Source organism: Rhinolophus sinicus, linkage group LG04 (genome assembly GCF_036562045.2).
Source record: "Rhinolophus sinicus isolate RSC01 linkage group LG04, ASM3656204v1, whole genome shotgun sequence".
Lineage (NCBI taxonomy): Eukaryota > Metazoa > Chordata > Mammalia > Chiroptera > Rhinolophidae > Rhinolophus > Rhinolophus sinicus.
In genome coordinates, this window is record NC_133754.1 from 127,225,345 (window position 1) to 127,250,949 (window position 25,605).

At 40.5% G+C, this 25,605-nt stretch overlaps 1 protein-coding gene across 5 annotated transcripts in view; it reads right to left on the reverse strand.

Moving 5' to 3' along the window:
* SH3GL2 (SH3 domain containing GRB2 like 2, endophilin A1) overlaps nt 1–25,605 on the reverse strand; it is a 190,792-nt gene that overhangs the window by 28,009 nt on the left and 137,178 nt on the right. For 3 of the 5 annotated variants that reach the window (XM_074330342.1, XM_074330340.1, XM_074330343.1), the window contains 2 exons: nt 20,299–20,367; nt 9,961–10,033 (listed from right to left, as the gene is read on the reverse strand). In XM_074330342.1, the coding sequence (XP_074186443.1) occupies nt 9,961–10,033; nt 20,299–20,367 (142 nt within the window). Of the gene's footprint in view, nt 1–9,960; nt 10,034–10,124; nt 10,207–12,453; nt 12,546–20,298; nt 20,368–25,605 lie in introns of all 5 variants that reach the window. The other 2 variants (XM_074330341.1, XM_074330344.1) reach the window with 2 other exon arrangements.

Genomic DNA, 25,605 nt, shown 5'->3' on the forward strand with positions numbered 1-25,605 from the left:
CAAAGCAGACACTAAACAACTGTTAGTCTTTTCTCCTCTGTCCTGCTTTTGGCTGGAGAAAACTATTATTGATAGCCATTTCAGTGAATGGCCACCAATAGCTAAAAATTCTACCTACCTATTTATTTATTATCTATCAAAGCTCAGTATTGTCTGTAGTTGGAGGGGAAAAAATAACTCTGAATTAGTTAAACTAAATTTGTAAAGTTTAGTACAAAGATTATAATTAGAATATGAGTATAAATCCCCAAATCACACTAAATTAGAGTTGGAGTCTAATAATTGCAACAAAATGTACGCAATAAATAATATTTTAGCATACGTTTCACATTGGCAACCTGCGATGATTGCACACAATGGCCTGGTTTTCCCAGGTGGAATCTCAGAATTAGGTGAGTCTACATTGAACGCCTTTGCTGCTCTATTTACTACAAGCAATCTGTTCCTGGCCTTGTACCTAACAGTTATTAAGGGATGCAAAAGATTTATATGATGATGACTTAGATACATTTCCTCAACTGCTGTCGTAATACAAATACGTAACTTTAGAACTGAATCATGTGACCCTCAACACAAATAATGGTATTTATGTAACACCTCTCTCCGAGGCGACAGAGCTCTTTTATGCCCCTGCTCAAGGGGAAGCAGCGGGGAGATATTTTAAGACACTGAGCCGTGGTACACAGTCAGCAGCCTTAAGCATCTGTGAGTGTGGACAGCGAACTTCTCCCACCTCCACATGGGGTGTTGCAAGAAGCCATCACAGGTCTCACAGTGCACCCTGGGAAAGCAGGCAATCATACCACAGGAGCACAATGTGGGTTCCTGCAACTGAAAAAATACACAACCCTCTGTGTACTAATGTCATGCGTGTTTGCCTCCTTAGGTTTTTGGAGCAGACAGGGTGTGGGTGCTGGGCGCTGTGACATGGTTTTGGGAAGGGCCCTGCAGTGATTTTCCCTGCAGATCATACACGTGGAGGAACGGAGGAATTGATGGGTAAGCACCTGAGCCCCCAGGTAGGGTTGCAAGCCACTGAGAAGAGAATGTGAGTGACATTTCTTAAGCGCCTACAAAGTATTAGGCACTGTGCCGAGAGTCTTCTATTGTCTCATGTTTCAAAGGTATCTTTAGTCATAGCATGGAGTGGACCTGCCCAACCACTCCTTGGGGGATTCGGGAGACTTCATCCTAATCTGAAAAGATGTGATGGGTTTTCCCAGTCTACCTCCGGCTTCAATGTAACATATCCAGGGGCCAAAAGTGATAAGAGCAAATGGCCTGATGGCCCAGCAGACAGTGACAAGCTTGAAACAGGAGCTCTGGTTGGGGAACAAACAGCCGTACTATATTAGTTTGCTATGCTGCATTACAGAATTCCACAAAATTAGTGGCTTCAAACAACACATATTTATCTCACAGTTTCCGTAGATTAGAAGTCCAGACGTGACCAGAGACCTCTATGCAGGGTCTCTTAAGGCTACGATGGATGTGTCAGCTAGGCTGCCCTGTAATCAGGAAGCTTGAGTAAAGAAGGTTCTGCTTCTAAACTTACTCAGGTTGTTGACACAATTTCACTTCCTTGTGGTGGTGTGACCGAGGGGATGGGTTTGTACTAATGTTGGCTAGTGGTCATGCTTAGGTCCTAGAAACCCCCCCCCCCCAGCTCCCTGACACTTGGTCCTCTGCTCAGGCTGTCACAATATGGAAGTTTGCTTCTCCTAGGCCAGCAGGACAATCTCTCTCACTCCAGTCTGTTATGACACTTTTGTATAATGTAATATGATCATGGGAGCGACGTCCCATCAACTTTGCCATATAACCTAATCAAGGAAATGGTGAGTGGCTGATCCCATCACCTTTGCCAATTCTATTGGTAGAAGCAAGTCACAAATCCCACCTAAATTCAAAGGGAAGGGACTATACCAGGGTGTGAACAATAAGGGTTACTCTAGAGTGTATTCACCACACATACCAAGACTGAAGGTGTTTTCGTATTTTGTAGCATAAGACAGTGAAAAAATAAACTCTGGAGACAGCTGTATCTCACTATGATTCTGGTTCTTTTGTTGCATGATTTGGGGCAATTTATTTAATCTCTCTTGAAGCTTCAGTTTTCTAATCTGAAAATAGGAAGATTATCTATGTCTGTAAATATGAATGTTCTGTCAATAGCTTCAGCCCAATGATCTCAAAATATGAGAGCAGGCACCTCCACAATTTTTCTAAAGCAACTGTGAAAAGTATTAATTGTGCATGACACCAAGCGGACGTAATATAGACAGAGTAATAGCTCTGATCCTGGCCTATTCAAGTCTTCAGAACATGCCTCTATCTGTAAGGTTAGTTACTCCTATTAGATGGAGCTTAAATATGCTTAACATGATTTGATTGATTCATTCAGCAAATTAAGTATCTACTAAGCACCAAACACTGTGCTAGGTACTGGGTATATGTACATGAGCAAAACAGACACTTCTTTGTTCAATGAGTTTATGATAAAGTGGGAGAGATCAACAGCATCCATTCAATAAATATTTACTGAGGGCGCTATATGTATATTAGAGATACGTAACAGGACAAAACCCCTACCACCCTTGTGGAGATTACATTCTAGACTGGAAATGAGGGTGATGAGCAAACGATAAATAAAAAAGGGTAAAATAGAGGATAGTTTAAAATAGTGACAGAATAACAGAAGGGGATATGAGAGGGTGGGGACGGGCTATTTCAGGTAGGGTGGCCAGGGAAGGACTGCATAGGGAGGTGGAGTGGCGTCAGGAGAAGGAGCAGCCACATGGGAGCCGGGAGAAGAGCATTCTGGGCAGAGCAACTTCCTGTGCAAAGACTTGGAGGCAGGAACAAGCTGTGCATGCCTGAGGATCAGAAAGAAGCCAGTGACAGTGGGCAGAGGACAATATGGGCTCAGGGCAGAGCAAGAGCCAAATCATACAGGGCCTTGTAGCCAGGATGTCTATGCTGAGCTGAATCGGAAGCACTGGAGAGTAATAGCAGAGGAATGATGAGATATAACTCACATCTTTCATGGAATGAGCTAACTGCTATGTGGAGAATGTAAAATAGGGGAGTAAGAATAGAGGGAGGTCGTATATTGAACAAATGCAAAATGACTTATAAAAGTAAATGTTGTGATAAGTACATTAAAAGATAAGAACGGGGTTCTTTGCAGTGTACAAACAACAATGCTACACTCAGGCCACTTGCGTTTTGGTGGGAAAGAGAAGCCACAATTTAACAGGTAAAATATAATAAAAATTTAAGTAGTAATAAGTACTATGAAGAAAAATAAAATGGGGAAAGGGCATAGCGACTTGTGGTGGGTAATAGTTTAAGCAAGATGGTCGGGAAAGCTGCACAAACACAGTGACATTCGAGCAGAGACCTGGAGGTGAAGTGATTCAGGCAGAAGGACTGGTGTGTTTCGGGATGAATGAGAGTGCTTGTGTGTAGGAATGCAGGAAATGAAGCCCGATCACTGGACCTTGTAACCCATGTTGAGATCTTATTCTAAGTGAGGAAAGACCTGAGAGATTTGTGCAGGGGATTTATGTGAAGGTGTCGTGAGACTACAATACTCGAGAGGACCTGATTTGCACAGGAGCCAATGGAATGCCTCTCAGGGGAGGTGATATGTAAGCCTGAGGCAGGAAGGATGAGGAATAAGACAGGTGTCACATGAGTGGCCGATGGGGCATTCCAGGAAGAGGGAGCAGGCAGTGCAAAGTCCTGATGCAGGAAGGAGCTTGACGCACTGCGAAAATTAAATGGCCAGAGAAGCTACAGTAGAATGAACAACAGGGAGAACAGATTTGGAGAGACAGAGACAGTGCAGGGACTACCACATGCAGATCGTGTATAAGTAGCTCAAGACTATTAAAGTGAGAGTCCATTCGCTTAATTTTCCATTTATATATGTATCTTTAAAGGCACACTATCTCTGTTATGATCAATTACATTTGAAGTAAGGTCTGACTTTCGCAGTCTTAATAGACACAGTGACTGAGTGTCGTTAACACACCAGTTCCAGCTGACTTAAAACTCTGAATTATGTAAGGCGCCTGAAATATACTAGGAACCTATTAATTTTCAATATTTTTCTCACAGATGAAGTAAAAATAGGAAAATCTTCCAGCCTTTTCAATACGTATAGTATATGAGTCGTGCCATGTATTACCTGACCTATATTTTCTTCTTTAACCTGTGTATCCTTGGATGACCCTATTCCTTGGAGTTTCAGCAACATCTTCCTCAAAATTACTTTTGTAAACCTGTCCTTGATGCATTTTGCTTATTTTTCAGTGTCAGGATTTGGAAAAGTAAATGCTCTGGCAACTAGATTCAGTCCACATGCCCTATTCTTTAAGTGAAGGATGGACATGCTCATTTATGCACCGATTAGGAAGACATACAAGGGGAACAATGTACAAAGCACTATACGTATTGAAAAGGCTGGAAGATTTTCCTATTTTTACTTCATCTGTGGGAAAAACATTGAAAATTAATAGGTTCCTAGTGTATCTCAGGCACCTTACATAACGCAAAGAGCCCCGAAAGACAAGAAGAGGGATACAACTCAGGTCCTGCCCCCCAGGAAACAGCACATTCAGTGTGTCCTGGAGCCAAGGATTTGAATACGGGAATGCCACATAATAGGCATATGGATTTTCAATTCAACCACCACCAAACAACTTATAATCACTATATTTATTCATCTTTAGAAGGAGATAACTAAAAGGGCAGCCTTGGGAAATAAGTATAATAATGTTGATGTAATGTCTTTCCAGGGATTAATATATGTTAAAATTAATACAGAGAATTTTGACTTCCACAGGCAACATTCCACAAATGAGATTTGAATTTATTATTGAAAAATTCTGAATAGACATCTAATGAGCCTTATTTGCTATTCCAATCTTAGGCATGCTGGAGAAAAGCTAGACCATGTAGACAGCATTCAAGGGGAAAGCATTTCTGTAGGGAACTAAACCCCAACTGTGCAGCATTTTTCATATCCAAACAGTTTTTTATTGATGCATCTTAGAAATCTGTATTGGATTATGACATCAGGGTCAGAATAACTTTTCAGTGCCAACTGAGAAAGCCTCTGGGAAGAAAATACAGCCCAATTTGGCCATGTCTATTATTCTATTGAAGGGGACTACCTCCAATCCAGCGCCATGAAACAGATTTGCAGGAGGTTATAAAACACAAACAAATTTAAAGACATCCTGATCCAAAACAAAGTCCATTTCTCAATTAAAAAATAAAACACTAATATACAAAAACCAAGCAGCTAAACATCAAACACACATGAAAATATAAAAAATAGGTTGAATGGCAAACAGTCTTGTGTGTTCATTATGGAAACCCCTGTCTACATGGGGCTATTGAGCATTTAAAATGTGGCTAGTCCAACCCAAAATGTGCTGCAAATATAAAACATACAACGAATTTCAAAATTTAGTACAAGAAAAAACTTCTCAATAATTTTTTACATTGGTTAGTCTTTCAGATACATTAATGAATAACATACATTATTAAAATAAACTTTACCTTTCTTTTTTCCTTTTTAAATGTGGCTACTAAGAAATTCGAAATTACACATATGGCTTGCGTCATATTTCTGTTGGAGAATGCTGATTTAGTGCACTTCCCCTCCCACAAGCATCAGAATACTCAAACAAGGAAACTGATGTATATCTTCTCTGGTGACCTTTGCTTTAGATACCATGAAAAGCGGGGCTCACAATCCATAGAAGGGAATTTCTGCACAGTACTTTTCATGTTCAGACTACTTATCTTAGCAGTTTGGAAATGTGTGCTGGTTTATGCTGTTCCTGTTAGAATCATTTCACAGTCTGCACTGAAAGACTTTACAGCTCTCTGTTGCATGTTCTCAAAAGCCCACTTCACAGGGCACACCTGTAGACTGGTGACCCCATTCACCCTCCTCACCTCATCAGTTAGCTGGGACTCCCAGAAGGAACAGGCCATGAAGTCCCCTGAGCCACTCTCTGCAGAGGGTATGGACTTGATGCTGTTAGACTGTGAGGTCTCAGAGAGTAGGGACCCAATGTTGGTCCTGTTTCTACCCACACTGCATCTAGAATCGGTCTTCGTAGAAAAGCGAAAGCATTTGATAGACATGGGTTACATGGGTAGAGCTGATGGTTTAGGGAAAGAGTTTTCCCTCCTTTCCTTTATACATTAGAGCAATTTTATCACATCAGCCTCTGACTGTCAACTATGAGCTGGGGGCGGGGGATTCAATGGTGAAAGAGGTAGGCACAGTCCAGATCGTACGGGTGAGGACAAACAAAAGCACACACATGACACAATTACAGTAACTGGCATGTGCCCCCAGGGAAAAGCAGCTGGGATCGTGAGAGGGACACCGACAGGAGACCCTAATGTAGTCGGGGGGTAAGGAAATCTTCTAAGTAACCTTTGCACTGGACCTGAGGGAACTGTCTCCCTGGCAAGGTGGAAGGGAAAGGGCTGGCTGACCCTGCAGGAAGGGACTTTTAAGCCATGCTGAAAATTTTAAACTTAATCCTAAAAGCAATGAAAAACCATTCAAGGGTTTTATGTAAGATAATGATATGATCAGATTTGCCTTTTAAAAATAACACTCTGGAGGAGGGTAAGAAGAGCAGATGTGGGACCGACACAGAGCATAGCTACAGACTGATGAAATTAATCATACTCTCTTTGGTCATCCTTTCAACAGACACGGAGTTTGAGAATATAAAAGATGTGTACGCTCCACAACCACAAGAGCAGAAAGCATCCTATAGTATTAATCTACTATAAGACACTCTCAGAGTACCCTCACAACATTGATTTCCATGGATTTTACTCACCTGGCCATGTATATTTGTTACTTGGTATCAGCCTTTGTCCTGACCCAAGCCAGATCTTGCTTATTCAGGACCAACACCCGTGATCCATACTGACCAGCTCCTGGGGTCACTGAGAGGCTGAGTGGTCAAAGTATTTAGCAAACTGCATGAGTTTGGAAATATTCTTCATGGTCTTTTGTGCCCAAGGGTGCCTCTCGGTATTTGCTGGATTCCTGTGTCCCCTTCTCAAGGACATTTGGGTTTTCAACCAGTGTGCTTGACTGGCCAGTTTCAAGAGCAAGCACTGGCTGCTCTCAAGGCAAGAAAGTCATGAAGGAACTAAATCATTATCATACACCAATTAATTATGTACTGTCTAAATTCTGTAGAATGAGTATATGACATTATTTTGTTTTGGACTCTTCTGGGTGACCCTTCTTTGTGTGTGTGTGTGTGTGTGTGTGTGTGTGTGTGTGTATACAGCCTGCCCAACATAACTGCTTTTCTGAAACCAACTTGAGAGTGCCTGGTGATGGCCTTTACTGTTCTCCTTGGTGGCAGATTTCCATTCTATTTTCAAATAGCTATAAAACTAATATAGTGGCAACTACATAGCACATTCATGTTCTATTGAAACTGTGTCATTTCTAAAATTTCAAATCTCCCCAATTACCTCCTCCTGCAATCCTTTTTATTAAAGTAAAAATAAGCCTCAACCCCACAACCTGTTTCCTTTCTGAATTTCTGTACCACTCTCGAAGTGAAGGACCCTTTGCACCGACATGACATTGAACCCATCCTTCTCAGAGGCAAGATCATGAAACGTAAAGTACATGGGCTTAGGAAGCCATCAGACCTGGGTTCCAATACTGACTTCATCTCCTCCTTGGTGTGTAACTTGGGGAAAGTTTCTTAAAATCTCTGGCCCTTGTTTTGTGGTGGTGTTGTTTTTTCCTGCATAAAATGAGACTAGCCTCCTGCAATAGTTTTCTAGTGCTGTCATAACAAATTGCCACAAAATGGGTGGCTTAAAACAAGAAAAATTTACTCTCACAGTTCAAAAGGCCTGAAATCAGGATGTCAGCAGGGTTGGTTCTTTGTAGAGGCTCTCTGGGAGAATCCTTCCTTGCCTCTTCTAGATCTGGTGGCTCCCTGCTTTCCTTGCCTTGGGACATAGCTCCAGTCTCAGCCTCCATCTTCACATGGCTTTCTTCCCTGTGTCTTCTCTTTATATAAGGACACCGGTCCTTGGATTTAGCACTCATCCTAACTCCAGGATGAGTTCATCTCAAGATCATTAATTATATCCGAAAAGACTATTTTCAAATAAAATCATCTTTTGAGGTCCTGGGTGGCCCTGAATTTGGGGAGACATACTATTCAATGCACTATACCTGCCTACAACAGAGCATCATTCCATTATACTCAGGAACCCTAATGAGTCCCCACAGAAATTTTGTACTACAATGGATTTTTAGTCCTTTTTCTATACTATTAAGTTGCTCATCTGCATTTTGTTTTTGCAATCAGAAAAAATTGTTATTTTTAGAGATGAGGCAGTGTATATAACTACCACTGTACTGAAAATACATTAGTACTCAATAAATGCTATACTGTTCTTCCCCTTCCCTATATTAATCTTAGACCTACAATGAGTTACTAGCACAATTCACGGGTAAATCTTAGGTAATTAGAGTGCACTTCAAAGTTCTATGCAAAGATAAAGACATACATTTCTTAGCCCCTATATAATAATTTCCTATGGTGAGGCAGGGGAGCACTTCTCTTTTCAGAACTTGACCTACTACAGTTGTTTAAATACTAAGGAATACATGTACATTTAAGAAATTCCAGAATCTCTGTGGAATACAAAGGTCATGAAGACAGCTCTGAGTAATCATTAGAAACTTGACTTTTGCTATTCTTTGCCTAATTGCCTACCATTTGGTCAGCTGTCAGTTAAATGCCTGGTTCCTATAGTTTACCGTATTTACTTGTCAATTTCCCTTCCTCACATAATCTCATCTCTGATGTGTTTGAAGAAGGAAAACAAAAATAGAAATGTCATTCCCACATAGTTTGTTCATCTTCAAAACAGCAGCTGCACTGTCACAAGTAAACAAAGGTTGAATGTAAGGGCCGCCAGCAGGCAGTGGGGAGCTCCTCAGCCCTGCCTTCCGCACCGGCCTGCTTCCTCTTATCCCACACCTCTCCTTTTCTATCTCTGGCCCAGTCATGCTCGCTACCCAAGCACACTGAGCCTGGCACAGTGACGGGACTATCTTCCCTAGGACTGCCAAAGACAATGGAATCCCCAACCAGAAACGCCCAGAAACTAGTCTCCAGAGTAAGCAATTTTCCAAATAGGAATGCGTTTCACTTACATCCATTCAGCCTTGCTTCAAGTCTCTATGCTCTGGGTTAGGAACCGCCACAGAGGAAGAGTAGGGAGGAGGCGCTTGGTGATGCCAGGTGCTTTGCTCTGTTACACCTCTTGCCTGTAGAGATTGCCCCAGTTCTGCCTGGCTCTCTTTTCAAGGTATAGTTCCACTACCTCTTTCATATCTTCCTTCTCTTAGAGTGTAACAGCTTAGCAGAACTAATGCTGAACTGTGACGTGCTTGGAGCAGAATAAGAATTAAGAACAACCCTCCAAAGACTTTAGTGATGCTATATGAACAGAAACCCTCTGAATTTCACAGAAACTGTTCACCTTCCTACCTTTTCACACCTTCTGAGAATTATTATGTCTTCTCTTAATAGCATTCCAATTTTCTTTCTTACCATCCTTTGAAAATTAAAGTTCCATTAATAACAGCTTACAGCTACAATGACATTGTATGTCATCCAAGCCATCTATCTACACAATATTGTCTGTTAAATATATTGGTCAGATAAATGCCACAGAATCCTCCAGTCACTTCAGTGTAAGCCGTAGAATGTCCCCCGATCCCAAATGAACATGCTATACCTGAAGTCACTGAACCTCCAGAAAACTGGGCTGAGGAAACAGAAGCACACCAAACCTGAAATGTCTATTAAAGAACATTAAATGTTACCTGGAGGGATACTTTAAACCTATAAAGTGACCCCTTACCTGGATTGGGTTGAAGGTATTCAATTGTTTTAGTCATTATTTCCATCACAGCCCTGCTGGTGACATCCACTTTCTGAAATGAGAAAATAAATATAATAAAATGACAGAAATTATTAGCTTTAGAACCTTAGTTTTTGCTTAGATTTGAGTAGATATACAACTACCTTAGTTTTGAGTAGATATACAGCTACTGGCAGTGCAACAGAAGTAATGACAAGTCTTGAGTAGAAGGCAAGGGCTGAGGAGCTATGAAGATTAATAATGGTTTTGCATCCAGTGTGTTCCATCTAGACTGGGAAGCCTACTTATCCAAAGAGGAACCTGGTAACTTCCTAAAATTTCTTTCAAAATACATGTCATTGTCTTCCAGCATCACTGATCGTTACTGATCTGCCGTCTTCCTGCAGAAGCCTGAGATGATCTCTAAAAATGGTTCACTACCCACTGACCCAGAAAACCCAACAAAATCACACAAATCAAGAATTTCCAATCTTCTTGTTCTCTTTAAGAATATCTGTGAAACTGTCCAGGCCAAGTAAGATATGCATATCCAAAAAGCCACCAAGTATTGGAAAGATGTCACTTCACAGCAGCAATGTGTCATTACAATGTTCCATCGTTACAATGCTGGATTTGGTAGGTGTGCCCAGGCCAAACAGTGGGTCTGGCCACAGGCTCCATGACCCAATAAGAATACTGAATTTTTGCTGCACATGCTTCAAAATGCAGAGTGAGGCCGAACTTAAGGGTTCTGATGTAAATTCTCTGGTCACTGAGGTAAACATCCAGGTAAACAAAACCCCCAAGGTGGGCCTCGATTTACAGAGCTCCTAATGGATTAACCCCGACATGAGTTTGCCCTGCCACCTGAGAGGATTCTTACTGCAAAGAACAAATGGTTCCTAAACGAAAAAGGGGAGGTTGCATAGGAGAAAAAGATCTAGAAGAAATAGAAGAAATAAAAATGTACAGCCCAGGAATAAAGTCAGCATAAAATAAATGTAAATACAAGTTAATAAAAAGGTGGAGATAATGAATTATATTTTGCCCTAGAGGCATTTACTGTATGTCTACAGTGGGCCAGGCATGACAGATTTCTGTACCCTAAGGAAAGAAAAATGCAGCATCAACTCTGTTTATTTAAGTAAAAGGCAAAGTTTTTATTTAACTTCTAAGAACATCCTAAGTATATAACCAGTTTGAACTTCTGGTTAATTCTAAATAAAAATCTTGGTGCTCGAGTCTATCCCTGTACAATTTTGAATGGTCAATATTTGCATTCAACAGGTCACCATGGCCTCTCTCTGTTGGAGAGGCAATGTAAGCTGTTCAGTATAGTTAGGTGTTCTCCACATTCTCCCATGAAATCCTTTCTTACCAACATGTCTGGTCCATTCATTCACTCCAGAGGGGAAATGGCTAGTGAAAATAAATGCATCTTCCTCTCAAAGATATGTGCAAGTAATATATAGGTATGAGTGAAAGGAATTCATTTTTGATGGTAGAGTTTCAGACTCAATTAAGTCTATGGGAAATTTTTGTTTTGGTTTAATTGGAATTCAAGGGCTCCTCTTTCAATTCCAGGAAATTTTTCAATAATGTGCTGCACCTACATAAAAAATTATCTTTTCATGGTCGGATAAGCCTCCTTCTCTTCATAGCCAGAAACTAAGCCATAACCCATCAGAAGATTTTATCTTTCAGTTTGGTTTTCCAGTACTTAGTCATTTCCCATTCTATGGTAGTGATACTAATGTCATGTAAGGAATTTGCTATTACTGTTATTAATAGAGGGAAATGCTTTGTCTTGTGAGGTCATCCTGGTACAAAATTACATTAAAAAGCACTCCTACTTAAAAGGTGCCTCCCTATATATGAACCTAGTACCATGTCCTTTGGGTCTGCGTTTTGGCGATGTCTTGGATGAGAGTATGTACTAAATAGTATTTAGTTCTGAAGTGAATAGTGGTTCCCCGGAGTTGATCAGTGCAGGACTTATATGGCCATGCATGGAGGTCCCAGAAGTACTAGCAAAATGCAAACTGACTTCTATGTACTCAATGTCAGGGAAATTAATTCAAAGGCTGTATGTAGAACAAACATTCTGAAGTCCAGGTTCTATGTGTGACTGGAGGAAAATGCAGATATCCTGCTGACTACATGACAAGGATTAAGGAATTCAATATCAAATGTAGCCAAAGGTCCTGCGTGGCTGTCATGGGAAGAAAAGTAACTTCAAAGGTCACGGTTTCTAAGAGAGAGTGCCAGAATTATCCAATGATAAAATAACTTTTATATTCTCAAGTTACCTAATGGTAGGAGGCTAACCAATTTCTCACTTTCCTTCATCACTGTATTCAATAATAATTATAACCATCATCATCATAAAGCATTTTCTATTTGTCAGAAATTGTTCCAAAGGCTTTAAGTATCTTTATGCATTTAATCCTCAGAAACCCTATGAAATAGATATAGAGAGATTAAGAAACTTGCCTGGTCTGGCTCTAGAGTCTGTGTTCTTCACTGCTACTTCTTGAAATCGTAAGCTCCTCCTAAAAAGACAGGCAACAGGGCCATCTCCCCACCTGAAGAGAGACACCAGTCTTTGTACTGTCCTCCTGATGGGGCTTGGGGACCTGGCAGTGGCCAACCACATAGGGCCAGGGTGAAAGCACCTGCCATTCCATCTTCTGTTTTTGTGTTGAAAGTCCTCAAAGTCTGTAGAAACTTCATCCACAAGTACTGTTCTGCCCTGGGCCTCTGGGAAAGAGAGGCTCTCCCACACAGAGCTGTGTGACCACACACCTTCAGTTATACAGGCTTCTCTACAGAGGCTGGGTGCCAGCAGTGGAAATCCTGAATAGCCCACAGGGAGGTTACTAAGGAAGGTTTGAAAAGTGGTTCTCATTTTGGGTATGCAACCAGCTCTCCCCTCTGGGCTCTGTAAATAGACAGCTCAATTACTCAGGCTCTATAAAGATAAGCTACTAGCAAGGCTAAAGGCATGGTCTCAGGGGAGGCACAGATACACTAGAGATACCAATATTAGAGCATTAAGTTTGATCCCCACAGTAGAATTCAGCAGATGGCAGTAGGAATAAAAACCACCTCAGCATCCCCTGTGGTGTGACTGAAATCTCCCAGGAAGGAGCCCACCATGCCAACCCAAATCTTTACAGAGTTTTGTGCCCAACGAGGCCAACTCCTAGTTACCTAATCTAGACATCATTATAGAACAAGCTCCAGCTAAACCCTTTTGATCCGAGTATAAAATAACCTGCACCTGAAACCCACCTCTCAAAACAACTTTATCCAATAGAATTATTTGTGTACAGCACGGTCAAGACATCCCCCTAACAGGGAACAGCTATTAGCAAACTCAGGATCTTGCTCTTGATTTTACTCTGACAGATAATTACTTCACAGAGTTAATGAACACAGAAGGAAGGGACCAGTAGAGAATCTAGGCCAGAGACTTAATTTTTTAACTGTGTAAGTCTGGACCTAGAGAAAGGAAATAAACCCCCTGAGGTCACACAACTAGTGTGGCTATGATGCGGAAAAAGCCGTCCTGAAGGTCATAGATCAGCAGGTTTCTATGAAAGATGCTGATCAATAACCATCTGCAGGCAGGAGGCTGACCACTTTCTAACTTCTCTCCATCTCTGTCCTCACGAATAATGTCCAAGCCTCTTTTTGCTGAACTAAACCACATTGCATCACTCAGGGACAGGCTGAGGGCCATCACCTTGTGAGAACCTTGAATGTGCCTTGTTAGGCACTTGCTAGGAAAGCCCTTTATATACTTAAATTGGCAATGTCCAGCATATACAGGCATGGTATAATGTGCATTAACTCAGAAGTTTTCCATTTAAATAATTTATTATAACTGGCAAGAACTTTTCCCAGTTGAGAGCAGCACAGTTTAACTTTGAAATTATGACATAGAGCTAATGTCTTCTTCAATGCCCAAAGTTACCTGTTACTTGAAAATAAGTGTTGCTGTGTCCTAAATTACAACCTCCATTCTTAAGAGCTCCTGACCCTCCATTTCTTTATCTAACCTTACCTGAATGGGGGTAGGAAGCCATTAGGGAGGGCTGTTTGAAGGACATACAACTGTAAATACATGCAAATATGGGGATGTTTTCAAGAAATAAAAACTCTGCCTGAAATAATTTTCTTTTCAAAAGTGTAGGTATCTATTCTTCTGGTCACTTTTCTTCAATTTTCTCAATACTAACATTTTAGCAACTCTCAATACCATCGACCCTTGAACAATGTGGGGGTTAGCGGTGCTGACCACCTACACAGTCGAAAATCCATGTATAACTTTTAACTCCCTCAAAACTTAAATTGTCTCTCAGTATCCGTGAGGGATTGGTTTTCCAGGACCCCTCACATTGACCAAAATCCATGGGTGCTCAAGCCCCCTATGTCAAATGCATACACTCGGCCCTCACCATCCAAGGACTCCCAATCGCAAATCGAAATAATACAGATATTTACTGAAAAAAGTCCCCTTATATGTGGACCCGGGCAGGTCAAACTCATATTATTTAAGGGTCTACTGCACTTTAGAGTCAGGAAGTTCTTCCTCCATGATCCAGTCTTATAATTTACAATGTTGGATAGGGAGAAAAATAGCTCTCTAAACCTCTTTACTCACTATACCAATTTTCTTCTTTGGCTAAGGCAAGCATTGGCAAACTATGGCCAGCAGGCCAAATCCAGGCCACTACTTGTTTTTACATTTTAAACAATTGGGAAAATTAAAAATTATTCTTCATTGCACGGAATAATGATATGAAATACATAATTTCAGTGTTCTTAGATAAATTGTATTGGAACATAGCCACATTTGCTTTGGACACCATCCACAGTTGCTTTTGCTTTTCCATAGCAAAGGTAGAGTTACAACAGAGACCACAGAGGCCCTCTGGCCCACAAAGCCTGATGCACTTACAGAAAAAGTGTGCTGGTCACTGTGCCAAGGTTCTGTTTTCACTAAGGCACACCACGCTGGATCTCTGAATGATGCTGACCATTTCACCAGCGGCCTACGTCTTCAAAGATACAAGAGAGCTGAAAGACACTGAATTGACTGGGATGGGGTTATCGTTTGGAGGCATCTGAATATTGCCTTTTTCCAACTGGAGAAAACAGTAATCAGAGTTTCCTGAACTTAGGTGGGAGCACACATGAACGGCACAGCATTCTCTGAGAAGCGACAAAAGGACTGAAAGATACTGCATTATACCAGAAACTGTCATAGGGATGCAGCCGCAGAGTTGAAGAAAAAATGCACACCTTAAAATGGAGCACAGTTTGGGCGTTCAGTGATCAATAACAAATAGGTGAATCAAACACCCCCTTGGACATGGGGTAACTCCATGGTTACACAGGAAAAAAAAAAGTAAAATGTCAAATGAAACATTAAAATCATTTCAAACTCTTAATTTTTGGTCACCAAAGTTAAGAAAATATACATGTTAAGAAAGCACACGCACCCACTGAAAGCACTGAGAACCCTGAATGAGGACACCTAATTGAACAAGTCATGAAGAAAACTGCAACCTAGGAGAGTCTGTCCGGCAGTAAGACACAGGCTGGTCCAATAGGATGTTTGTAATAGTTCCTTACTGATGCACAAGGGTTCATGGAGCTGTCCTTGTACTGTTCTGCCACACAGCAGTTACCTTATGTCTTCAGAAAGCCTGATTAATAAACAGGGTGTCAAAAAGCAAAAATAAGCAAGGATTAGGCTCAGATTGCCCCGGCATATTTTTTTGCTAATCTTGGCCATTATCTTTAATGAATATGAGCTTGGAAATATACTGAAAACACATAAGTGAGAAGAAATTTGTCTTCCTTGAATGCCAGGATAAGCGGAAGCCACCTTGAAAGCTCATCCTGTTTGGTGCTCTCACTTATCTTACGATTCTACACCAGTGAGTGAGTATCTACGCACAGAGCTCCACATCTTCTTTTTTTTCACCAGGCCCATGAAGAAGACAGTCATAGCACGACAGACAGCCATGGATCCACGCAGGGTATGCATCACTCCGAGTGTGCTGGTTGGGACTTTACCCCTTTCCCATTTGACATAAATTGCTAGAATTCAAGTAAGTGTGATACAATTAAAAAGTGACATTATTAGTAACAAATTACTTGCCACAAAACTCGAAAGAGATGACAATTAGTGTACTTCACACTGCAGTTGAGAACTGTGGGTTTAGCCTCTGTTTAAACATGGGCAGTGACGGGGAATTCAGTATTTCCTAAGGCTCTCTCCCTTTTTTAAACAGCTCTTACAGCCGAAAGTCTTTCCTTATGTTGAGCCTGACTCTATCTCCCCACGGTTTCTACCCATCAATTCTACTTCTGTCACTTGAGGTTGGATAGAAGGATCTATCCCCTTGCCACCCAATGGCTAAGTACATGAAAATAATGACCATGGATATTTTCCTAGCAGCCCTTCCCCACACCCCACTCTGCAAAGAACCCACTCTTTCTAACTTTCATATGGAATAGCATTCTTTCTGTTCTTTCTCAATATTCTGCTTTTCTTAAAACTTGAGGCTGCCTCTTGATAAGAATTCCATTCTTATTAAAATGGTCTAAAATCACATTTCCAACCCTACAACTCCTCTGGTTTCAACAGAAGAGATTTCCCAGGATACTTTGCAGTCTGCAAAGAGACACTACACTCCTAGGCTTGGCATCTGCATTACCCATAAGTGCAGGGCCAAGAGAAAAGGCTAGGATTTAGCTCTGGTGCTCTCTCCTCTAGGAAGCTTCCACTGGGCTACTCAGCCTGAGTTAGTTCTTCCTTGGGAATCACCCCAGGACATTAAGCACCATGTCCTGTAAGCCACTGCTTTTTGCACTGACTTCTTCCATCAATGCTGGAAGCTACCTGAAGGTAGGAATTATGCCTTAACCATGCCTGTATCCCTGGCTTGTGAAGGCTTTCACAGATATTCCATGTGAATCAATGAACATAACTGGACATACAAACACACAGACTCACTGCAGAGACTGATGGCAATTTTAGAAGGAAGCAGAGGTCCCTTATTTTAGAACTTCCTCTTGACAAAAAACCTGCAGCTTCTCAAAGGACCAATCCACACAATGCCTGTACCATGTGGAAAAATTTAGTTTGTGGTTAATGAAACTTGTAAGCAGCAGATACCATTTAAAATGAACACAGAAACAATTCCAGGCAAAACAATTCCACTTTCACAAACATCATCTAATATAATCTCACCATCATTCTATGACATAGATGGGCAGTCCTACTTTCCATGAAGACGAAACTGTAGCTTAGAGGATTTAAACCATTGACCAAAGACCATGAACCTAGTAGGTTTTAAAGAAAGAATTCAAACTTGTGTCTTAGGAGGACGAGAAAAGTGGTGATGAGCAGGATTCCTGCACAGACAACACAGACGCAGGCATCTCACCCCATCAGCTCTGGGAGAGGACGACCGCAAGGACTAACAGACACACATGGCAATCTTACTGCATCTCAGCAGGACAGTGGCTGGGGTGGCTGATCAGAGAAACAATCTCTAGGAATGCCCACTGCTCCCTCCCACTGGTGCTGCTTGATGCAAACCTTTAATTTACTTCATTGTGTTGTCTAACTGCACCTCTGAGGATACAGGCAAACAAAGGTCTCTACTCCAAATCCCTGATGAGCAGAACACCAACTGTGGAAGGGTGTTTCTTCTGTAGACTTGGGAATACTGAGCTAAAATATTTTTGTGATTGATAAACATATTAACAGGAGAGAAAAGATTTGATGTTCTAAATCCGAAACATGTGCTTTCCGATGACCACAGATATCTTTACCTTTATTGCAAATATAGCATGAGTACAGAGTACAACATTTCCAATGAAGATATAGATAAGAAAAAAGATGTGTGAAATACAACAGAATGAAACAATTCCGACACTGCACTGAAATCTAAATCTCTCAATCTACCTAGGTATGAACCCAAATACAAAACCATAGGTGTCTTCTTCAATCAGCAAAAGTTCACTTTATCGCAAGAATATCTACATTTTGAAATAAAAGCTTCAGGAACTCATTATTTTTTTTAGGAAATAGGAAAAATAAACCTTCATACTCAGAGGGATGTCTGTGGTTCTGTGCCTGAAATAAAATACTTGCAAGATCCTCTTTTATTTCAATTAGTCTGCAAGACTGGCATGGATTCAAAGCCTTAATTAGTTGTTCAGTTATAAACTCTCCTCTTTTCTCCAAATTTCTTATTCTCTTTGGTCTCATTTAAAAAACAGAAAGTTAATTTGTCGTAGCTTAGACAGTGAGAGACCTAGCTTATTACCTTTAGTCCTGGCAGATGAAGAAAACAGAATTCGCATTGACTCCAAATTTCTAAATTCTGAAATATCTGCCTAATCTATCATTAACGACAGGACACTGGCCATGTGGCATACTATAAATTCCCTCCAGGGTGGGGGTGGGGGGAGACATCAAAGGATAAGGGGGGACTAAGGAAAATCAGGTGACGACAGAAGACAGATGTACAGGGCTGCTCGTAACGAGGAGCGTAAAACTCTAATATTACAGGGTGTAAAGGAGTCAAAGTCAAGTCACTCCGAGCAGGTGTTTAGGTATCTGGAGACTGAGATGCTATAGAAGAAGGATGGGTAGAATACCACTTCCAGAACTATGAACAGCCAGGATTACCAGTTTTCGCTGAAGATCAGGTGGTATTTAGAACTGTCTAGAGATGAGCAAGGGGGACCAAGGCAGACTTCAGTCATGGGGCAAGTGGCTGCCAGACATTCAGTGTAAGAGGCTGGCTGCCCAGACTTCGGGCTGGGACTGAGGACTCTCATTGTAAATCTCCTCTCAGTGGATACCTAGCCTATCAGTGCTGTCCATCTCAAGAACTTAGCCAGAATGACAAGCTGTGTAAAGACTGCAGTCTCATTTCCTGAGACCCCTGTCTCTTGGCAACTCGTCTTTTTTTCAGGAATTCAATTGTGTCCTGTTCTCCTGTTGTTTCCTTTACCAGAAACACATTAGGCTCTGCTAATGCTTACTTACCTCCACATCTTCACTTACATATCAGGAACGTCTTCCCTGACTACTCTGTGTGGGTGCGTTTCCTCTCCTCTGTGCTTCTCTACTACCCTGTGTCATTCCCCTTCCACACCAGGCAGTATTTGTCCAGAGTCTTCCTTCTGCAGTACACTATGAACTCCACGTGGTCAGGGACCTTATCTACCTGTTCACTGCCAGGTCCTACATGCCTGGCTCATAGGAAGCACAAAACAAGAACTTGCTGCATTCAGCAATGAACTCATCAGAAGAAAAAGTGAAAACGGCAAGGCAGAAAATATGCAGGAATTTTCTTTCTTTGACTTTTCCCACAAACAGCAAAAACAGCAAAACTGAGAGAATGTCCTAGAATTGATATGAACTAAATAAAAATATGGTTTCTAGGTATCACAGGCTTTTGACATTCTCTCTGTTCAAGTACAGGGTTTGTGTTCCCAGCTCCTTCACCCATCCGCAATTTAACACCTAAATTAATTCTTTGCACAATGTAATACATACTTCACCATAAGCCTAGGAATCACTTGCTATAAACAATCTCAAAGCGAAAGAAAAGAAATGAAGGAAGTATGGCGTATGTCACAAGAAAAGTGAAATGGGATTATTTTGCTCATCACCTCCACCTTCACTCGCTGAGAACCAACTTTTAGGCAGAATCCTAAAGGATTTGCACTATTTTTAATCCTAATAAAAGTCCCCCAAGAAGGGATTAGCATCCTCATTTTTTATTTATAAATTGACTTGTGAAACAAGCGGTGGAAGTGGAGCAGATGCAAGGTCAGAAAGGCCCACAGCTGCCTTCTCTCCACTCCACCTGCTGCCTCTGGCTGGCACGGTCCTGCAAGGGATGGCTTCTAAAGCCAGAAAGTGACTCAAACTCTCCCCAAAACATGTGGGACATCAGTATCCACGTTCTCTTTTCTTCCCACCTCACCACAATTCAACACCAGCTCTATGTTGTCCCTATTTGGAAAAATGATGAGAAAATCCAGCCGGCAAATTACATCACGGCATTTCACCTTCCCTGAGGTGTTGTCCTTGGGATAGTACAAAGGGAAGATGGGATACTTCACATTTTTTGTTTTAAAATAGATACTGGAAAAAAAAAGAAGAGTATTTTTAAAAATAAAAAAAATGTATTCCCAGGCACCAGTGGAGAACAGTTTCCCCTTTGCTTTCTCCCTTCGCCGCTTAGTAGCCACACAATTGTATGTCAAAGGGAAGTTTACGTGGTAATGACTTACCCTCTCCATCTCCTTGAAGTCATCATCTAGCTTGGTTCCTTCTGCTCCTCCAACCTTCTCACTCACTTTCTGTAGAAAATAACCAAACGGAAAGTTATTATAAAGTTTCTTTAAAAATGCATTACAAATGTTAAGCACTTTCACAAACATCATCTAATATAATCTCACCATCATTCCATGACATAGATGGGCAGTCCTACTTTCCATGAAGACGAAACTGTAGCTTAGAGAATTTAAACAATTTACCAAAGACCATGAACCTGGTAGGTTTTGAAGAAACAATTCAAACTTGTGTCTTCTGATTTCAACCCCAGCACTCTTTCTCTTATGTAAATCATTATATAACTGTCTAATCACTAACATTCTCTTTTTCAAAGTTCTGAGGGACAACAGCATCATAAAATACTCATCTCCCTCTGATAATGGATCTAAAATGCTCCCTATGCAGAAAAATAAAATTCTTACCTAATTAGATTGCTACTTCTTCAACTTATTCCTCAATGGACTATTGAACAGATAATCACAAACATTTATCAAACTTGTAAGAAAAAAATATCATCCCAGCTGATCTTCAAGTAAAAGGACTTGAACAGCTGTCTTAGAAAGCTTCCTGTAGCTGTCTGCATCCTTACATACATATGAGAAGACTAAATGGAAAGATATTGATGTTATTTCTTTGAATTCCCATTATCATATAATTTATATTCATCAATTCATACGTGCAAATGTTCATTTTTCACATGTAGGATTCACATTCATAAAACATTAGCTATACTATTCTGTACTGAAATAAAGATTCAAATTAATTCTAATAAAATTTTATGAAGGGATCACAAGAAAAACCAAAAACTTTGGTTTCATCCAAGACAGATATGTTAAATGCTAATGACATCAGAATTTCATTCCTCTTACAATACTCTAACTGTAAAGGTAGACTCTTTTCAATAAGACATCACTGTACTACAGAGTTATCACACACAGATATCAAAGTACGATTTTCCATTTCCTTTAGTAGCCACTGCATTGTGGGTCTCTGAAGGATTCCCATCACGACCAGCCCTGCAGAAACCTCAGTAACAACCTGGATCATCCCAGTGAGCATGGTTCACCTCCTTCTAAAAGGGCCTCTGGATGCATGGCTCAGTCTCCTGGCCATGGAAGCTTGGATATCCTGGTTTTGGCGGCTAAGGTATATTTCTTACCCTGTTTTTTCTCTCTGTCTTCTGCTTTCTGACACAGGAAAACCTTTAGAAGAGATCACTCTTGGAGTAACGGATCATCTGAATTCTACCACCACTCTAGCCCTTCACACAGATACCATTCATTTCACCCCCGCAGCAATAACAGGAAAATATGCTGGGATGGAAAGGCACGACGTGGACTGACTCCTCTACTCTTTGCCAGGTAAACTGAGTTCTTATGAAAATTAAATGGCATAATAAATATAAGAATCTGTGTCTGAATCTACACAATATGTAGTATATCCTAGCTCCCGCCTCTCATCAATACGATACATATCTACTTATAGTACCCTGGTCTTTCTCAGTCATTTATTGAACTGTTCTTTCATACCTTGAGAAGAATCTAGCAATTTTCATTAACATAATATAATGTTAGGTAGATAAAGGTCAATAATTAAACATGAAAGCTCAGTAAAAGCGATATGAAGCATCTTTACTTTGTATAACTGACACATAATTTTTCACTTGTAATTTATCATCTGTGTACCTCAAGAACTATGTAAAGCAGATATTATTCCTATGCTGCAGATGAGCAAACTGAGGGTTGCATAAATTAAGTTTCCTATCCATGGTAGAGGCCTTTAGCTATAAAGAGGTGTAGCCAGGACCTGAGGAGAATTTTCCTACCCTAAACGCTCCTCTTTCCATGTCCACCAGGACTTTGAAGAGCTGTCCATGGTACTGGCCTCCTCAGCCTGAAGTTCATTAGATTCAGAAAGCCAGAGGTGGATGCGCTGCCTTAACCCTTCACATCAGCTCTCTCACTTAACTTGTCTTGGGTGATGCTAGCTAGTCACTATTTAAACAACATGCACAGATCCAGGTTTGGTCTGGCATCATTGCCACCTAATCTTAAGCCTGCACCAACTGCGATCTGGCCCAGCAGTCAGCTTCTTTGCCAGCTTTCTTAAAGACATTTACCAAACCAGAATTGGGGGGTGGGGAGACCCTAGCATTCAGTTTAGAACCGCCTAGTGGGAGCCTACATGCCAGTGACTTGGTTTGCACATTCAGATCTTCATGACAAGAAATCACGAGTCAAAGGGGCCTTAAAGCTTATCAAATGTTCCCTGCCATCAAACGGAGTTTTTACACTGATTCTCCTCCTTTCACTTTGCTCAGTGGTGGCAGTTGTAGATGGCTCATATTTCTACCCTTCTTGTCTTATTCTTGAAGGATGTGGTTTTTAGTTAAATTTAGGCTGGAAAACTCTAATCTAGTTGATCTCCTACTGAATAAGGAAAACACATGCTACACAAGCCCAAATCAACTCTCAGTTCCACCCGACAGTCTCCAATGCCAGGGAACTCAGTATATGTATCCCAAGGTCCCATTTTGGTAAAAACTAGATCATTATAAATAGACCCTTCCCATGACCTATGAATGAGATATTTTTTATTTGCAAAATTGTCACACAAAAAACACATAGCTGAGAAATGTCTCCATTTGTAATAATAACAGAGAACCCTGTTAACCTTGGGTTAATCACATTTTGACCATCTCTAGGGTATAAAATATGGCTTTCATCAAAAACCACAATATCACATTTTCAACCCCATATGGCTTAACTGAGAATGACTTTAACTTCTCCACTTTTTGCATCTATCACAGGTTAGAACCACAGTTTCTGGCTCACTGTATCAAACAGGATACCAAATGGGATCACTGTGTCCATTAATAATTTAGAACTAGTCCTGGTAACTCATACTAAAGCCAATTCATTAGTCCATTAGCTATAACTATTTAAGGTGTGTGTGTGTGGTGTGTGTGTGTGTGTGTATGAGAGAGAGAGAGAGAGAGAGAGAGAGAGAGAGAGAGAGAGAGAGAGAGAGAGAGAATCTCTCTTCTCAACAAAAGCTGACATTAGAACTGCGCTGAGAAAAACAGTTCAGCACACAGTGAATGAGATACAAGTACTGATTTGATTGGTTGGTTGATATAAAAAATGTCTTACCTAATTAGATTCTTGGAAAAATAAGAGTATTCAAAATGAAATCTACACTGTTCTCTGGGCGTTTTTTTTCCCCAAGTCACAGAGGATCTAAATCTATCTAGGCACTGAATTACACAATGGGATAAATAACAACTGACTCATTCCTTAGAAGTATGCCAAATATTTTCTCCTCCTGTTCCTTAAGTACATTACTAAGACTTCTATCATTTAATGTATGAGTCAAGGTAAGGAATATAGGCTCCCTGAGCCCATCTAACCAACAATTAGTTTTGTTTTCCTTTCCCCAGTGCCATTTATTTAAAAATAATTTTGTCCTGTTTTCCAGTGAAGTGAATCCTGAAACCAAGATTTCACAGTATTGAGTGTTTTCTGATGCTGTTTGTGCTAATATGCTTGCCGTTTGAGAAAGTGATCCATTAGTTAAATGAAAAACAGCAAGTTCTTTGAATAAAAAGCTGTACAAATGAACCAATATGCCCTTGTGCATCTTAGAAACAAACAAAAAACTCCTCTAGTCAAATTCCTTATTTTTACCCACTTAGCACGACATTGCAAGATTATGCTTCTAATCTTATCTTCTCTCACACTCTCCACAGACTCTGTATTCCAACCAAACCAAAATCTCACCTTCCTCTATCTTACCTTTATGCTTCATTGTGTGTCTCACAACAATGTACTCAGTAAAGATTTATGGAACCGAAGCACAATGTACTTTTGTAAATATTAATGTTAAGATGACAGAGGAGGCAAAAAACGAGGCAAGTAAGACTGATCATTTCACTCTGGCATCGACTTTCAAAATGCACAACTTTTCCAAAAAAAAAAAAATAAATAATAACGTAAATAATAAAAACCAACTCATGTTTTAAATTTAAAGTCTTCATTCTGAGTCTGCACCAGTGTTGTCTCATGCTATCTTTTTCCATATACCAAATGAGAAAAATGTCCATGGGAACCAGCGGCAAGAGACAGCTGAGATAAATGCCCACTATTCTCAGCAGAGGATGCTGCACTTTCCAACAATGACTCATGCTCCCCCTCACTAACTGTCGTCTCTAGGCAAAAGCCACTCCACCTTCTAAGCGCAGCTCAGATTCTTCCCTGCATTGCATCGCATTAAACACTGGAGGGCCAACTACCATCTCTTCAACTGCCTTTTATAAAGGTCTCCTTGAAAATCACATCATCAGTGAAATTCAATAGACTGAAGACCAAATTTATTCATACCTCACACAATACGAAGTTATTTACCTCCTAGCTTCTCTCTTTTTGTTCAGCTTTATATCTATTATTCATCATACAAAGCCAGGTTTCCTTACCATCCACCAACTATGTTTATTCCCTCTTCCTTGGGCCTGGACCTACTTACCCTTTCCTATTTTTCAAATCCTACCAATTATCTATAATGCTCGCCCAGATTTCACCTTTTCCATCCACTTGACCACCCACCCTAGTTGAAAGTTATTAGACTTCCTTTGCATCTTAAGGAAACACGTCATCTGTTGGAGTACTTGGAACTTGCCACCTGAGTAAAACTGCTGAGGACCTTTGCTCATCTGAATTATAAGACATTAAAGGAGGGAATCCGATCACATGCTTCTTTATTTGAAAACTTCCGAGACTGCATTACTGAACATAGTGCTTGCAGAGCAGACAATTATGAGTTGAAAAAATTTTATCTCAATGAATTATTCTAAGACCAAAAATTGCTCACAAAAGAAAGACCCTTAACTATGAGTTAGCACTGGTTCTGTACCTCCTTTCTGGGAGTTTAATCTCCCCTCCAAAGAGTAATGTCTTTTTCTCCATCAGCAACAGGCAGAAAATCCAATGAACTACAATGTCTGATATTTATAGCCTAAGTTAAAGAAAATTCTCTTAACTGTAACCATTCTACATTCATTCACCAAATTACTTTTAGTACAATTACAATTAAGAGTAATGACATGCATTCTTCCCATTAATCATGGTTCTAAATACGTATGTATTTTAATTTACATGTATATGTCCATGTGTGTATATAAACACACATGTGGGCAAACATGTTTATGTGTGTGTGTGTACCCACACTATAAAATAGAAAGTAAATATAATATTTTTCCAAAGTGCTTT